Below are 17741 nucleotides of genomic sequence, written 5' to 3'. Positions count from 1 at the left end.
ACTTTGAGTTTGCTATAGAAATCCCAGTGTACGCTGAAAAGAGGGAAGTAATAGTAGCTTTGCAACCATATCATTGACAAGAATTTTTTTCAGTACGTGCTAGTTCTGTTTATTGGAGTGTAATTTAACCATCATAACTTGACAACAATGTAATACATTAATAAGATAATCAAGCTCACCAAATGGGCCAGCTCTAAGCTGGTTTCTTCCAGTCTCTTTTCCCGCTACACTTTCTTTTTCTTTAGAAATAATATTTGCCGGGGCGCCTGGGTGGCGCAGTCGGTTAAGCGTCCGACTTCAGCCAGGTCACGATCTCGCGGTCCGGGAGTTCAAGCCCTGCGTCGGGCTCTGGGCTGATGGCTCAGAGCCTGAAGCCTGTTTCCGATTCTGTGTCTCCCTCTCTCTCTGCCCCTCCCCCGTTCATGCTCTGTCTCTCTCTGTCCCAAAAATAAATAAAACGTTGAAAAAAAAGAAAAAAAAATTTAAAAAGAAAAAGAAATAATATTTGCCTTCAGAATTAAACTGATAGTAAGTCAGGCTACTTTAGATACACATTTCTTAATTATCCCCCCACGTTAAACTTTTCATTTTGAATTATTCTGTTCTTCTAAAACTACCATAATCCGTACTTCTGGAGAAAGTTCTTGTTTAAGTCCTCATGTTTCTCTAGGTATTCCAACCTGTTTTATATTTATTTACTTTTTTTAATGTTTATTTTTTTCTTTTTGGGAGAGGGAGAGAGAGCGCATGCGAGTGGGGGAAGTGCAGAGATTAGGAGAGACTCTGAAGTGGGCTCCAGGCTGACAGCAGAGAGCCCAAGGTGGGGCTCAAACTGCAAAAGTCAGATATTTAACCAACTGAGCAATGCAGGTCCCCCTTCCAGGCATTGTGAAAAGGACACGAGACTGGTTGATGTGGGGTTTTCTTGGTTTTTGTTGTTTGTTTGTTTTGTTTTTTTTTGTTTTTTTTTAAGTAGACACACAATGTTGCATTAGTTTCAGGTGTATGATGCAGTGATTCGACAGATTTATGTATTATGCTGTGCTCACCACAAGTGTAGCTACCATCTGTCACCATATAGCGCCATTACGGTACCGTTAAGTATATTCCCTATGCTGTGCCTTTTATCCCCATGACTTATTCATTCCGTAACTTGAAACCTGTATCTCCCCCTCCCCTTCAACCATTTTGCCCATCTTCTCACCCCTCCTACCTCTGGCAACCATCAGTTTGTTCACTGTATTTATAGGTCTGTTTCTGCTTTTTTTATCCATTTGTTATGTTTTTCAGGTTTCATTTATAAGTGAAGTCATACAGCATTTGTCTTTCTCTGTATGATTTATTTCACTTAGCATAATACCCTCTAGGTCCATCCATTTGTCTCAGATGGCAACATCTCATTCTTTTTTATGGCTGAGTACTATTCCATTGTGTGTATATATCACATTTTCTTTATTCATCTGTCGCTGGACACTTGGGTTGCTTCCATTCTTGGCTGTTGTAAATGATGCTGCAATAAACGTAGGAGTTCATTTTTTTTCTCACATTAGTGTTTTTGGGGGTGCCTGAGTGGCTTAGTCATTAAGTGTCGAATTCTTGATTTCAGCTCAGGTCATGATTTCGTGCTGGGTATGGAGCCTACTTAGGATTCATTCTCTCTCTCTCTCTCTCTCTCTCTCTCTCTCCCCCTCCCCCCCCCTCCCTCCCTCCCTCCCTCTCCCCTTCTCCTGCTTGTGCACCCACTCTCTCTCTCTCTCAAAACAAACAAACAAAAACAAACCGACAACAAATTAGTGTTTTTGTTTTCTTTGGTAAACACTCAGTAATGGAATAACTAAATCATATGGTATTTCTATTTAATTTTTTGAGGAACCTCCATACTATTTTCCACAGTGGCCACACCACTTCACATTCTTGCCAATGTGAGGGTTCCTTTTCCCCACATCCTCACCAACACTTGTTTTTTCTTGTCTTGATTCTAGCCATTCTTGACAGGTGTAAAGTGATATCACATTGTGGTTTTGATTTGCGTTTCTTTGATAATTAATGATACTCAGCATTTTTTCATGTACCTATTTGCTGTATGTCGTCTTTGGAAAAATGCCTTTTTAGGTATTCAGCACATTTTTAATTGGATTATTTCTCAGCATTTTTATATTTTGAATACTAACCCCTTATCAGATATATCCTTTGCAAATATCTTCTTCTAGTCAGTAGATTGCCTTTTCATTTTGTTCATGGTTTCCTTCTTTGTGCAGTGATTGGTTCATGTATTTTTATAAACATTATTGTACATAGAATTATGTTTGCTCTCCTGGTTGGAATCTATTGTCATGTATCTATATTGTTCTTACATGGTCTTCACATTTTTTTTAATTATTTTTTTCTGATTAGAAGCAGTGATTATTATTAAAAAATTCAACTGTTTTAAAACTATGTAAGGTAAAACGTGAAAGACTCCTATAATCCAGTGCCCTCCTATAAATTTCTCCATAATTTGTGCATATACTTAACAAAAAATGGAGTCATACTGTTCATATTTGCAACTTACTTTTTTTGCCTTAAGATATTAGCACTTCTGTCTGATAACGGTAGTACTTCAAAAGCTTTTTGATGAACATTATACTCTTTGTGATTATACCAGTACTAACGTGAACATGCTTATTTGTAGATATCTACCAACCTATATAAGCATTTCTATAGGATAAATTACTAGAATTAGAATTGCTAGATCAAAGGTTGTAAATTTTTCAAATTTTAATTATTATAAGATAGTGGTTATTATATTTCCCTTCCAAAAGTGTCCATTTATATTCTCACCTTAGTATATTCAACTTTAGTGTATATATGACAATGACTATTTTGGCCTATACACTTCTAAAACTTAAGACACTTAATTTTTCAAAAAAGTACTTTTAAAGCTTGTATTGTTCATAGAGAAAAAGTAAGTTAGCTGTTATTTGAATATTCAATTACAGAATGTGTTAGAAAAAAAGGACTCTAAATTTCTGAGCATTATTACTTCATAGTCTGAGCTCTAGCATTAATTTTTCATTAGTGTAGCTTAGTATACAGCAAAACAACTTTCATTTTTGTGTATATTTTTATGTCAACTTGGAGTAAACCTTGACAGTCTTACTGTTGTGGCAGTTACTATTTTCACTGATACGACTGCTATTAAGTTGGATGGTTAACATCAAAAGTCACTAACTAGTTAATGACAGATTTTTAACTGGTTTTTGTTCTAACGGCATAATCTCTTTGTTAATTTACAATGCTTCAGACTTGTTTTCATTCCTCATGCTTGTTTTGCACAGAAACACTTCGTGCATCTCTGTGGGGCTTTGGAAAAGCATGTTAAGTGTGACATTAGGGAAGATGCAAGACTGTTTTATAGAACTAAGGTAAGTGTGTTTTTCAAAGAATTGTTAGGTTTTGTTGTTGAACCTTGATTATGTTAATATTTAAGGAAAAGAAACATATAAGCCTCTCTTTAAAAAAAAAGTACACATAAGATGGGAAATATGACTTTCTCTTTTAATAACAGAAGTCAGTAGAAGCTTCTACTAAGTACTTCTAACTAGATTAAAAATGAAAGGAAGGGCGCCTGGCTGGCTCAGTCCATAGAGCAATGCAACTCTTAATCTCGGGGTCGTGAGTTTGAGCCCCACAATGAGTGTTAAGGTTACTTTTTTTTTTTTTAAGTTTGTTTTTGAGAGAGAGAAAGCAGGGGAGGGGCAGGGAGAAAGGAAAAGAGGATCCCAAGCAAAACCCAACAAGGGGCTCAAACTCATGAATGGCAATATCATGACCTGAGCCAAAATCAAGAGTCAGATGCTTAACTGACTGAGCTATGCAGGTGTCCCAAGCGTAGAGATTACTTCAAAAAATAAAAGGAAAAAAAATCTGGAAACAAATACATTTTTCATTTTACTATACTCTCTATTCTAAAGCTCCTGACAGCCAAGGAGAAAATTCTTCAATTCTAATGAAATTTATTAGCTTTTGTCCTATTGTACAAATTAAGACTTTTATGCTTAAGTGAGTTTCAAGGGTTAAAAGCATTGTTTAAATAAATATATAAGTTTTAAAAGTGGTTATAAAGTTTTGTGATGGTTGAAAACTTTTGTTCATAGAGAAGAAATAGGTTAGCTGTTATTCTTTGAATGCTCCATTAGAGGATATATTAAAAAGGATTCTTCAGATTTCTCAGTTCTACATCACCCAGTCTGAGCTCTAGGATGGAAAAGGTTCAGTAAGCTTGGTAATAAACTTTTTTCTTAAAAATTGAGTATATTCAAAGACACTAGAAAAGCAGAATATGATAATGGAGTTAGGAAAGCAACTTTAGTATTAATAAAATGATTTGACGGTTTTTTCCAAAACAAAAATAAGTAATACTTTTTTTTAAAGCTTTTTCTTCTAAGGATTTTTTTTATTCCAAATCACCTTTTAGCATTTGTAATGTAAAGCTGTGGGGTTTTTTTTGCCACTGTGTTTAGATAAATCATTAAATGTGAAGTTTCAGCTTTGTAACTTTATATCTTACATTAATTAGCTGTAAACTTTAACCATTTCAACAATGCCTGTTTGGATTCGGTATGTGTATTTATTTTAGTAGATTTAAGTTAAATACAAAGATGAGCAGCTAATGGAGTTGTATCAGATTGCAGATTTTCAGAAATATGTAGGGGATAGCTCTTTGCCTTAGAGTGGAAACCGTAGTTTCAGAGAAGCACATGCTTTTGAACATTGACTCGAGTTACTGGCCCGTAAAACTTGGTGGTAGTGGCTGTTGCTGACAGATATGCCAAAAGAGGAAAGAGGACCACCCAAGTTTTCTGTTTCTTAAAGCCAAGGGTCAGGATAGACTGGTGCCAGGGCTTCTCTTACTTAAGAGTGGAGAGAGCACAGAGATGTATGGAAATTGCTTCAGAGGATGGTTCTGCTGAGAAGTTGCCTCTTCACAGCCCGTAGTAGAAAAGGTGATTGTTTTGGAGAAACTGAATCTGCCGAACTCTAAAGGGGAAGTGGGGGGAAACAGACCTTAAAGCAGCTATAAAATTCCTGACTTGTTGAAAACATTTTTCTCAAGCAATTATGTTTAAGAGCTTATTGAGTATCTCTAGAGTGGTTGAAAAGTTTGACTTATCAGACAGTCTTACTAAACCTTCAAATGCAGGAATATACTTGGTACTTAAAGAGGATTCATAGCGATGCCTGGGTGGCTCAGTTGGTTAAGTATCCGACTTCAGCTCGGCTCAGGTCATGATCTCATGATTTGTCAGTTCGAGCCTCACATCAGGCTGTCTACTATCAACACAGAACCTGCTTCAGATCCTCACTGCCCCTCCCCCACTGGGGCATGCTTGAACGCACTCCCGTGCGCTCTCTCTGTCTCTTTCTGTCTCTCAAAAATGAATAAACATTTAAAAAATAATAATAGGGGTGCCTGGGTGGCTCAGTCTGTTACCTCGACGTGGGTCCAAGCCCCGCATTGGGCTCTTGCTGACAGCTTGGAGCCTGGAACCTGCTTCGTATTCTGTGTTTCCCTCTCTCTCTCTCTTCCCCTCCCCCACTCGTCCTCTGTCTTTCTCTCTCAAAAATGAATAAACGTGAAAAAATGTTAAAAAATAATAATAATAAGATTCATAGTACTTTGCAGATACCTAGAGAGACGTAACAGTGAATCTTGGATGTTCCAATATGTGGAAAGGAGCAAATGACAACCATTTTTGTGGCCTCAAGTCTTTCAAATAGAAGTTGGAAAGGCAGGGGACAGCCAAAGTCTTCGGGCCTATAACAAAGCCCACACTTCAGCTTCTCTATGTGGGTGTTCAAAAGCCAGCATGTTGAAAATATAAGTGTCTTGAAGGCAGGGAATATGTTTTTCTCTGGATGATCTTTGGTAACTAATGGGAGAATAGAGTCTTAAGCATTCAGTAATTTAGATTATGGTGATCAAGAAAAGTCTTATTATTAATCACTATGATTTGAAAGCCAGAAGATGAGTAGTTTATTTTCTCTTTCTTGACAAAATTAAGTTGAATTGTTGGGTGTGGGCCTGTCATAACTATCAGATAATTTGTATAAAACATTAAATTGATTTTAGTTAAGAATGTTTTGATCTGATCCCTTTTCCCCTTTTTGATGTTTTAAGGTAAAAGACCTGGTTGCCAGGATACATGGAAAATGGCAGGAAATAATCCAGAACTGTCGGCCTACTCAGGTGTCATTTTATTAAACAATTTTATTTTATTCTTAGTAGTTTTGCTAAATGGCATTTCTTCATACTGTTCGTAAAAAATATGACACAGCACTTGCTTCTTGGTATCTTAAGATAAACTGAAAACTCCCATACAGTAGTGTGTATATGTTTTTTAGTTTTTGTTTGCTTTATATTAATTTATTTCCAGAGACTATTGAGCCCATTTTAAAATGTTACATTGCATCAAAAGGGGGTTATTTCTTCAGGAGCATTTTTCTTTACATCTTTCTGTAAAGAAATTCACGTATCATACATTTCACTCATTTAAAGTGGTCTTTAGTATATGTACTGAGTGGTGTAACCATCACTACCAAATTTTTAATATACTTTAAAACATTTTTGTTACGCTAAAAAGAAATCCCAGAACCCATTAGCAGTCACTGCCCATTCCCCAACCACCTGAATTTCTATTACCAACTCTTCCCAAGCCTTAAGACAACCACTGCTCTTTCTGTCTGTATAGATTTGCCTATTCTTCACATATCATGGATGTGAAATGATATACTGGGTGGTCTTTTATGACTGGCTTCTTTCACAATCTGTTAGGTGAATCCAGCTACCACATATGTCCCTTCTATTGCCAAATAATATTCCATTGTATGGATATATCTCATTTGGTTTATCCACTTTTTAGATGAACATTTGAGTTGTTTCCACTTCCTGGCTATTCTGAATAATACTTCCATGAATAACTTTACACAGGTTTTTGTGAACATGTTTTCAAATGAAAAGATTTGGGGTGTATACCTGGAAATGTAATTGCTGAGTCATATGGTAATTCTGTGTTAAATGCTCTGAGGAATTGCCAGACTGTTTTCCGAAGTGCACCATTTTACATTGCTACCAGAATGTATGAGGTTTCTAAGTTCTCCGCTTTCGTGCTGGCACTTGTTATTATCTGTTGTTTTTTATTATAGCCATAGTAAGGTGTTAAACAGTAGAATCTCCTTGTGGTTTTGATTCACATTTCGTATGCTTGTTGTCCATTCATGTAGCTTCCTTGGAGAAATGTCTGTTGAAATCCTTTGCTTGTTTTTTAATTGGGTTTTTATCTTTTTATTATTGAATTGTAAGAATTCTCCATCTGTTTTTGGGGCACCTGGGTGGTTCAATTGGTTAAGCATCCAACTCTTGATTTCGGCTCAGGTCATAATCTCATAGTTCATGAGTTTGAATTGTTCATCGGGCTCTGCACTGATGGTGCAGAGCCTGCTTGGGATCCTCTCTCTCTGCCCCTCTCCCCAGCTCATTCTCTCTTTCTCAAAATAAATAAATAAACTTAAAAAAAATTGGGGGTGCCTGGGTGGCTCAGTTGGTTAAGCTTCTGAATCTCAGTTTCAGCTTAGGTCATGATCTCACAGTTTTGTGAGTCCGAGCTCCGCATCAGGCTCTGCGCTGACAGTGCAGAGCCTGCTTGGGATTTTCTCTCGCTCTTCCTCTCTCTCTGCCCCTCCCCTGCTCACACTGTCTCTGTCTCCCTCAAAAATAAATAGACTTAAAAGTTCAAAAAAAAAAAAAGAAAAAGAATTCTCCATTTGTTCCAAAGACAAATCCCTTGTTAAGTATATAATTTGCAAATATATTCACCAGTTCTGTGTGTTGTCTTTTCATTGCCTTGATGGTATCACTTGTTAGAACAAAAGTTTTTTAACTGTGATGAGGTCCAGTTTTATTATTTTTCCTTTTGTTACTTAGGCTTTTAGTGTCATATCTAAGGGGACTTTGCTTAAGAGGGGCATAAGCACCTGGTATTAAATTTGCCATACTATAAATTTGCCTTTTACATACAAACTAACTGATACGTTGTTGTCTAAAACGATGCTTCTCGGAGCACCCGGGTGGCTCAATTGGTTGAACATCCAACTCTTGATTTCAGCTCCAGTCATGATCTCATGGTTTGAGGAATCAAGCCCCGCTAGGAGCTCTGCGCTGATCGCACAGAACCTGCTTAAGATTTTCTCTCTCCCTCTGTCTCTCTTTGCCCCTGACCCACTTGTGCGCACGTGCTTTCTCCCTCTCTCAAAATAAACATTTTTTTAATATGTTAAAAATAAATAAAAATGTGATTTCTCAAATTCTAATATGCACAGGCATCAACTTGCTGAAATGCAGATTTTGACTTGATAGGTGTGGAGTGGGACCTGAGAAATGCTGCGTTTCTCACAGGTTCTCAGATAGATGGCAGTGCTTCTGGTCCAGGGACCATAATTTCAGTAGCTAGGACCTAGCAGTTGTTTATATTTTATATCAAAGCAACAGGAACAGTGAAGATTAATTAAGAAAAGTAATCTCTGTATTTTGTATTTTAACTCTTTTGCTGTAGTTGCCCTTCATAAGATACGCATGCTCTGTTAGAGAAGAAACCTTTGAGAAATCTTAAGCTGATGAATGTTTTGTTGTTGTTGTTTCGGTTTCTAATCGCGAAAGATTTTAGGCTGGCCATCTTTGCTAATGTGGAATTAAAACAAAAGAATTTAATACCAAAACTTTTATATTAGTCAGCCTAACATTTTACTTAATCTTCTCAAATGTGATTCTCCACATAGGTGTTGGTGAGGAAAACATCTTGCTTTTATTTTATACTTTTTTTAATTTAAAGTTAGACCACAAAATGTGAAAATTGATTACCATAAATTTTCAGAGAAACATACAATATAAAGATGTTACTGCTTTTTTTATCAAAAGCCTGTTTGATGGTTAGTTTTATAAGGATTAATTCATAATCTGACTTCACTTTGTCCTGTTTCCCCCCCCCCCCTTCCCTTTTCTAGGGGCAGCTTCATGACTTCTGGGTACCAGATTCTTAACAGGAGTTGAAGCAGCAAAAATATGAACCAAGAGAAAGTCAATAAGAGTTTTTCCTAGAGGAGTAGAAAGAATACTACAAACTCCAGTGGAATGCTTAGAAAATGCGCTGCAATGTGCCACTTGAATGTCTAGTATGAAGCTGGTAATGAAGAAATTGCCATTTCTGAAGCAGATATGAAACGTGATCTGCTTAATTTTAAGGCAACTGGCCTTTTAAAAACAGCAGAATCCTATAACAAGAGGGGAGGGGTAGAAGCAGCTAATAGTTGCATGTCGAATCTGCCCCTATTAACTGCTCTTGTTAAATTGTAAGCCAGTTATCCTTTTTTTTTTTTTTTTTTTTTTTTTTTTGGATTGTATTTATGGCACTTGGATAATCACAGGAAATATGTAGGAAAGGGTTTGGACCAACTTGAGCAGTTGGACATGGAAATCAAGACCAAGTTCCAGTTGAGTTTAATTTTCTCTTGGTTATTTTAGGACTCAAAAAGAAATCTTAGAACTGAGTTTAATAACAAAAAGGATAAATCTTTTCTGTAACTCCTATAAACCACAGGGAGATTTCAATCCATACATTTTCCTTCACTATTCAAGATTATAAATCTGTTAGGTTTTTAAAATACATTTAAAGAGTTGAGAAACAGAAATTTGGTATAGTGTTAGATCCTCCTTAAGGGGAAGAAGTTAAGCTATAAAATAGTATCTCCGTTTTTATGCCAAAACATTCATATGCCGTTTGTTTTGGATTCCTTTTAAGTGTATATATATTTTTTAAATACTGGTTAAATCTTAGATCCTTGGCTAAATCTTAGAATTCTGGCCCTTGGTTAGCCATATTACAGAAGTCTATATTATAGAAGCTTAACGATCTGGACAAGTTTCCAAAAACCGTACTTTCATGAGTATATAAGCTTGGTAGAGACCTGGATGGAGTTTATTCTTTGGAATATTGCACACGTTGTGTGTGCTTGTATTTTAAAGTTGTTGCACTTGAAAACCACAGCTGCTCTAAATTCTTAAACACTGGAAAGCCATCCTTTGGTTTAAATGGTGGAGGGTTAGTAGAAGTGCACATGCTGATCTTAGCCCAAGGGCCCTTTGAAGCCTTTGGTAGTAATAGACTCTTACTAGCTAACTGAAAAATTCTTTTGTTGATTGTCCTTTTAGGACGGTTTGTTTCTTGAATGAAAATGCCAACTTTTTTCTTTCAATGTTGACTTGGATGACACTGCTTTCCTGAGCATTCTCATGTCTCCAGTTGTGGTGGGGGAAGGACGATGGAGAGGAAGGGAATTGGACTGCGCGTTTATGATTTGAGAGGGGAGAAAATAAATTTTGACAAAATAGCTTTCTACCTCTAAATTGAGGCTTAGGAGAAAAAAGCATTTTATCTTAAATTTATCATTTACAATAGTATAAATAACTTTTGAGCCCATGTCAGGCATTGAGCAGTTAGAGATTTTATAGGGAAGACTTAGTAAATCCAGTTCCCAAGAACCCCAGCTGAATGAGGCTCCAAGAGTCAGACCAACAAAAGTTTTATTCTGTGTTGAGTTTACTGGTAAGAATATTATTATCTTGATACTACCTCTCAAGGGTATTATTAGAAAATGCCACTTATGGTTAATGAGATAGATACAAAGAGTTCTATTTGACAGAAGCTTGAAACTCTGGCATCTATCTGCCCAACAATGGGGGCTTTCACTCTTTGTAATTTAATACTTTGTAGATACATTATTTCTGTGTAATTTTATAAGTGTTCATATTTTTCTCATTTTGCATTGTGTAAAGTGTACAAAATCTCAAAGTATAAAATACTGCTTATATTGCTTGTAATTACAGTGTGTAAATATTTTCTAATCGTGTACATTGACGGGGGGACAAGTGGGTTATTCAGGTTTTTTTTTAAGTGACCCTTTTGTATCGCAGTTTCAACAGATAACTGCTCATCAAATTTAAAACCACTTTGATACATTTTTATTTAGCAGTTCCAATAAGAAAAGTCTCTATTTTTAATTGCCTTTCTTCATTAGAGAAAAAGACTTCATCTGTCCCTTTTAAAATGGCCAGACATCGGTTTGGGCCCTTGTATTTATGACTCTGGTTAGATATCTCCATCTCCAGGTCATACTCCAGTCAGTATTTGCATTGGGTTCTCATACAAATCCTGTGATTCTCTTCTAGCACAAGTAGCCCATGACTTTTCTCCCAAATCAAGGATTATCCTTCTCCCTCTTGAGTCCCCATGTTTTGTCTCCCTCCTGCTGTTGTTGCCCAGCGAATGGGATGGTAGCGGGGGAGAAGATGTTCATTGCACAGAGAATGTCAGGCCACTTTTGGGACTTGGCAAACAAAGCTTGCACTGAGTGGTGGTGTGTTTGGCAATATTACTGTGCCAAAAATAATCTTGTCTAATTTTCTGGATATGTATGTCAAACTTATTACCCTTCTTGCAAGCTAAAAATTAAGGTACTTGTAAGTGTTTATGCTTTTGTGTGTAACTGTTTGCCTTTTCTAAACTGTTTTTCTCATTATCAGAAAATAATAATTCTATTCGTTATATCATGTTAAGTGAAGAGGCTCTCTGTGCACAAAACGCATCTATGTAGCAGTAAAGTAACAGCATTTGTACATTTCCTATCTCCTGATGGCAGTGGTGCCTTTGTCACCTTTCAGAAGGTTGGCGTTTGGTTTTGTTTTGCAGTACAAATAATAGCTTGCTTTTGACTTCACAAAAATCTCCCCAGATGTAAAAGAGAGATAAAGATGTGTTGTCATCCAGGCTCAGTTAGAGCATTTGCATTTTTATTTCTATCAAAACAAGTATAGTTGGTGGGGACTGGCCAGTAATAATGTGTGGAGTCTTTAAACCAAGGGTAATTTTTAAATTTAAAAATAAAAAATTTAAGAGGTGACCCATTAACAAGTGACTGAGTTGGAAAATTAGGGAAGGGACTGTCCTGGTTTGTCTCTAAGGAGGCAAGATTAGGGTACCGGTGGCTGGGCATGTAGAGCATGAACCGTGGTTGTTATTTCTTACTCATTAACAGTGTTGGTGCACCTCATTATCTGTGCATTTGTTTTCCCTGGGCAGTCCTGTCAGTGAGTTAATCCACCAGCTCTTAGGCAGTTCAAAAGTAAATGCAGATTTCTTTTCCTCTTTCCTTTTTTTTTTTAAAGATTTTTTTACTACATCTTGTTTAAAGTCCCATGAATGTATGTGTGTGTTATTAAAAATGCTTTTTCTCAGTTTGAACATGTGTTTGGTAATATTTGTTTGGGAGTGGGGAATGGTGAAGTCTCTGGAATGTGCTGTTTCTTCCCCTGCCCCATCCCCTAGTTTTTAAACTGAATTTTTTTCCCCTCTTGCTTTGGATTCTTCGGTCTGTCTTTTAGCTTGATGTCTCCTATTTCTGGAAAACATAAAGCTATAGTAGCACACAGTTCACTTTTACATAACCCATATAATAATCTGCTGCATACTTGGCAGTCAACAATTCAGTAATCTCATTCTTCCATTACCCCATTCACTAGGTTCATCAACAACTATTGCGTACCTGCTACATGCTAGGCACTCTTGAGGATTCAGTGGCGAACAACACAGAGCTCTCCTGACTCTTACCTTTCTGGTATCCAGGTGAAAATACTTTGGTGCTCAGCAAAGTGGACCGGAAAGGAATACCATTGGCCTGGCTCCCTTGTTCTAGAGCCCAGGGCAAAGAAAGGAGAAGCCATACAATGCAGAGGCAGGGCTCGGGACCACCTCCAACCTGCCATGCAGATACAGTTGTGGGTATGCCAGCTGAGGGGAGACACAGGTTGACAACTCACAGGAGAAACTGTTAATGAGCTTATAGAAGGGTTACCAGAGGCCTCAGTTTCCAGAACCATACCAGTATTTCTGTCTTCTGACAGGCTGGTTTGGAGGAGACCACTTGTGAGCATTTTAGAGGTGGGGGGAGTGACAGCCAGGTGGAAGCATAGGTGCTGCCTGAAGTACAGAGAGACAGGCAGTACAGCCTTGTGCAAGTTAAGAGCCTTGACCTTGACCTTAGTCCTGACCTCAGATCCCAGACTGACCATGCCAAACCCTTGATCTTTGTCAAGTTACTTGTCTGAACCTTCATTTCTTCATCTGTTAAAAGAAATAATAATGATGTCTATCTCAGAACTTGTGAGGATTAAGTGAACTAATCCATGAAAAGTTCTTAGCAAGGTGCCTGACATATATGCTAAGTGTTATTATTTAGCTCCAATTCAAAGCTCTTCTCAAATGACAGCTAAAATTGAACTTAAGGCACTTGGTGGGAGCGGGGGTGCAGTTCACTGACATCTAAGCAAACCAGATATTAAAATTGTAGTGTGGGTGTGCTCTATGCCTTCTGACAGCTTCAGAGGCTTCTCTGTCCAGCTCTGTCTCTACTGGTTAAAAAAGAATATATATATATATATATATATATATATATATATATATATATATATAAGTTTGTGACGTTTTTTAGGACTCAGCATGCTAATACTGAGAAGGGGTGGTGGTTGGTGATTTTCCAGCATTTGTGGACATGTCCTGACACTCCCTTTTCCTTGCTAACCATTCCCCAGGCTGGAGTCAAGAGAGGGCAAACCAGAAGGCCCAGCTTTGGGTCTGACTCCAAGACGACTGGCTGGGAGGAAAACTTAACAGGCAAAACAGGCTTCTGAGACACAGTGGAACAGTGAGACTACAGCATTGGTGCCCTGGTGACAGTCCCTACCGAAGAAGCACCTCAGCTATACATATGGCCAAAGTAAAGATCACGCCACCCAAAGGGAGAGTGCTGGGCAAACCAGAGGTGGAGATGGCAAAGCAGGAACAGAAATGCTGCTGCCACAGTGAACAGGAAGCAGGACAACTTGACTAGGCCAGAGTTCTTTGCCTCAGGGAACCTCTGCTCAAGTTTCAGGAGTTCATACCTACCCCCTTCACCTAGGATCCCTGCTACAGTGAGTAACTGCTCTGTGCGAAGCCTGGAGCAAACACTGGTGTGTAGGTGGCTGAGGACAACAGCCACTTTCTTACAGCGGAGTTGGGGAGAATAGTCTAGCAAAAACAAAAGCACTTTTTATGTTCCGTGCTTGTGAAGTACAACAGAAGGTTTTCAGATGGGGTCCTCTCACAGCCACCCTGTGAAGAGCTGGGGTTAGTGACTTTAAGGATGACTAACGACCTGCTCAAAGAATGCCCTGCCTGTGTCCCAGGACACAGATCCATGGCTAGATTAGGGTTCGTTTCTTGCTTTGATTTTGAGTCGCCTCCACTGTCGGTATTCCCCTCATTCATATTTTATCAGCTTGATTGCAGAGAAGAGCATGGTCCATCAAAGGGGCTTCTCATAGAAAGTTCCATTAATTGTCATGACATCTGATCATTTCATTAGGTTCAGAGATTGAAGTGGAAGGACAGCAGAGAGAAATGGATTGTGATCTAAATCTATGTTATCAGAGATACACTGCTCAACTACTGTCTTGCAAGCGCCATGCTGGAACTCCGCATTGTAATTTACACATTTTGTTCATTTGGAATGTGTGAGGTTCTGAGTCTGCCATCGTACGCCTTGGAGGAGAAAGGCTTGCCTCACAGTGTAGGCAAGTGGTATGCTAAACTTGCCACCACATCACTACAGCTGCACAGGTACCTGAAGTCAGCGCTGTGAGTTCTGTGAGAACATGAGCTGCGTCTCTTAGCCCACTGGGCCCCTGCAGTTTCATTTGTCTCCTGTCTGGTATGATGGGGCTAGCAGCCTTCCTGCCTTCCCTCCACTGTCACCCCCAACCCACTTGCCCACAGGACTGCAGATTTATTTTTCTTAGCCATGGCTTTCCTGGACTTCCCAACGTGGACTTCCTTAATCTATCAGGATTTTCTTCTGTGGTCTTTCTGGAACTATTTGCTGACTTTTCCCTTCTAGTTCCCACTAGGAGCCCTCCCATCTCATCACATCAAACTCACTTTTCTCTTTCACTTTTCTTTTCTCTTTTCCATTCCCTTCTGCCTACTCCTCCAGTATACGTCTGTGCATGTTTCTGCCTTTGATAATTCCCCTTCAGGTTTACCCTGTATCTCTCTTCTCAGGTTTTTCCAGTACAGATTCTCCTCTCTGTAAACACAACAGTGAATTTCAAGGCCAGTTACTTAACCTCTTAGAGCCCGTTTTTCCATCTATAAAATGGGGCTATTAATCCCTCAGGACAGAATGAGGGTACGGTGTTTTTAAATGTAGCCTGATAGTCTTTGTAAGTGTGTGTGTGTACGCTTTACCATATGCATTTCTCTCAGCTGCCTCCCTCTCCGCATACACACACATCCTATTTAGAGTGCTGGGGAAGTGGAAGTGTAGCGTGGGCCCTGCTGTCTAGCGATCTGGAGTCACACACAGCAGCCCAGACTACAAGACTGTATATGATGAAGTGCCAAACTAGCTTTGGGGGATATTCAGGAAAGAGGGTGACATGTCTTTCCCAGGGTCCCTTCAGTTCAATAATGACAAGAGCCACTTGAATCTTGTTCACCTTCTCTCAGGCCAGTGTTCATCTGCCTGTTCCCTGACCCCCTGCCTCTCCAGAGCTCAGACACCCAAGTACCTGCAAGAGTCAGTTACCTATGTCCCTGTGGCCTTCATCATTTAAGTCCTGCTCTCGGGCCCATTGCAATACTGGCATAAATGATGGAGGGAGGAGCAGGCCAGGTCATGGCTAGAGCTCTGGTTTGATTCAAACCCTAGAGGGGTCTTAAACAGGCCCTGAGGCAGAGGCATGGCCTGAGTTGCAGGGAAACCGCAGCACCAAATGTTGCATGGGAGGACCATCATGGTTGAGTCTGAGGAGTTGGGGAGTTGATTATGAGGGGGGCTTCCTAGATCGCTGCGGGGTGAGGTGGTTGAGCCTAGGAGGGACAGACAGAATGTCTAATTGCCTATGAGGAGAGTTCACTGGAAGATCTGGAGTACGAATGATGTTCAACATGAGCTGGAAGGGAAGGAAGGCAGTTATCCGAGTGACCCAGTCCCTGAGGAGGTGAACCCCGTTACTAAAAGGTTTGGTTGAATGGACAGGTACAAACGATTGTGGCTTATTCAGAAAAACAGCATTTTCTGTGTGAATTTCTTGCCAAGCTGTTACTTCATCCTTCCAAGCCCAACTCCTTTCACCCACTCACAGTCAAGCTGAAGGACCAGGCAGCCGGAGGCTGTGAAGCTGGGAATCCAGACCCAGTTCTATGTTCAGAGCTGCCCCCAAGGCTTGGCCTCCACCTACCCTTGGCCCTCAGCACCCTGAGCAGAGAGCCCAAGAGCGTAGCAGGAACGCAAGAAGTGAGGTCCATATTAGAAGACTGGTCAGAGGGCCCTCGGAAAGTTAAGCCCCCAGAGAACAGGTTTGCAAGTCCCCAGCAGTAGGCAAGTCAGAGGGGTCCTGGGGTTAGAGGGGAGGCAAGGTGGGCCAGAAGCCCATGGAGAGAGCGCAGGGGTGGTGAGGCCACCACCAGGGGGCGATACTGGTGCTGCTGCCCTTGAGGGTGGAGGACGCCAGATGCCCGGAGGCCGTGTGAGCCTTGGCCTCAAACCTTTATTGTGTAGGGTGGGGGGCGCGAAAGAAGAGAGCGGCGCCCTTCCCTGCACCCCACCCTGTCGGCCCCGCCTCCCTGGCCCCGCCTTCCAGCCCCCGCCCCACCCCCGGCTCCGCCTCCACCCCCCGCCCCGCCTCCGGCCGCAGCCCCTTCCTCCCGCAGCTGGTGCTGTGGGGCCGCGGAGCAGCGCGTCGCCGTCTCTATGGCCGGGGATCCAAGCGCAAAGGTGAGAGAGGCAGGGAGCGCGGGCGGCGGCGGGGCCTGGGCCGGGGGGCGGAGGCCAGGCCAGGCCTTCCCCACATCCATTCCACCCTCCAAGCTGGGCCAGGCCTTTCTCACCGTCAAGTCCCGGGTCCTGCTATAAAGGCGCTGGAGGGGCGCGGGCCAGGCCTCCTGCCGTGCAGGGCGCAGACCCGCCACCGCGGAGTCGGGGACCGGCGCGGGGCGGGGACCCGCGTGGCGAACAGTGTTCCCCGGGATCTGGGTCACGTCTCCTGGCGTCCGGCGGGATCGAAGGAGAGCTTGTCCTCGAGCTGCAGCAGTAGAGACAGAGGTTAGATCTGAGGAGAGGGAAGACCCTCATACTGTCCAGGATGATGGAAGGAGAGGGTAGCGGGGGAAGGGCTCTCAGGCCAGAAGAGACGGCCATCCTACTGGGCCGAGGGGAATGCCGCCTACACTAAGCAGGTGGACGTCTGGGATGAAGGTCGAGAGCCTGCTGATCCAACATCGATCCTGTTTTGGGGGGGAGGGGGTGCCTCCGTTCCTCAGTTTCTTGAGCCCTAGGATCTAATACTCGGAAGGTGATCAGAGTTCAGGGGGCTGGCCCTAGGGAGGAACCCAAACTGTGGAACTGGGGGTGGAGTGTGGGGTGTAGACTGGAGACCTTGAAGCCTTGTCGCCACTGGGGGAGGGAGGGCAGCCGCTCCGCCCCCCGTTTAGCCCCGCCCTCCCTCCCAACAGGTTAAATGGAGGCTGAGAGCCCCTGCCCAACTCCCATATCTAGAACGGCAGCATACAGGGGAGTGGAGCGGTGCTAAGTTCCATTCCATCTTTCTTTTG

General features: G+C 41.1%; 1 protein-coding gene across 3 annotated transcripts in view; it reads left to right on the top strand.

Annotated features, from left to right (window-relative positions):
* The window catches only part of SLF2 (SMC5-SMC6 complex localization factor 2), a 52912-nt gene that overhangs the window by 32994 nt on the left and 2177 nt on the right, over positions 1–17741 (top strand). The window contains exons 18-21 of one of the 3 annotated variants that reach the window (XR_003972994.2): positions 3318–3404; positions 6161–6229; positions 13679–14059; positions 14494–14747. Coding sequence is in view for 1 of the 3 variants with exons in the window: in XM_030335478.2 (XP_030191338.1) it covers positions 3318–3404; positions 6161–6229; positions 9040–9075 (192 nt within the window). In the remaining 2 variants the exon portion in view is untranslated. Of the gene's footprint in view, positions 1–3317; positions 3405–6160; positions 6230–9039; positions 12333–13678; positions 14748–17741 lie in introns of those variants that run through there. The other 2 variants (XR_003972993.2, XM_030335478.2) reach the window with 2 other exon arrangements.

This window comes from Lynx canadensis, chromosome D2, assembly GCF_007474595.2.
Source record: "Lynx canadensis isolate LIC74 chromosome D2, mLynCan4.pri.v2, whole genome shotgun sequence".
NCBI lineage: Eukaryota > Metazoa > Chordata > Mammalia > Carnivora > Felidae > Lynx > Lynx canadensis.
Note: the sequence above shows the minus strand (reverse complement) of the source record. Positions and strands in the feature narration are given on the sequence as shown.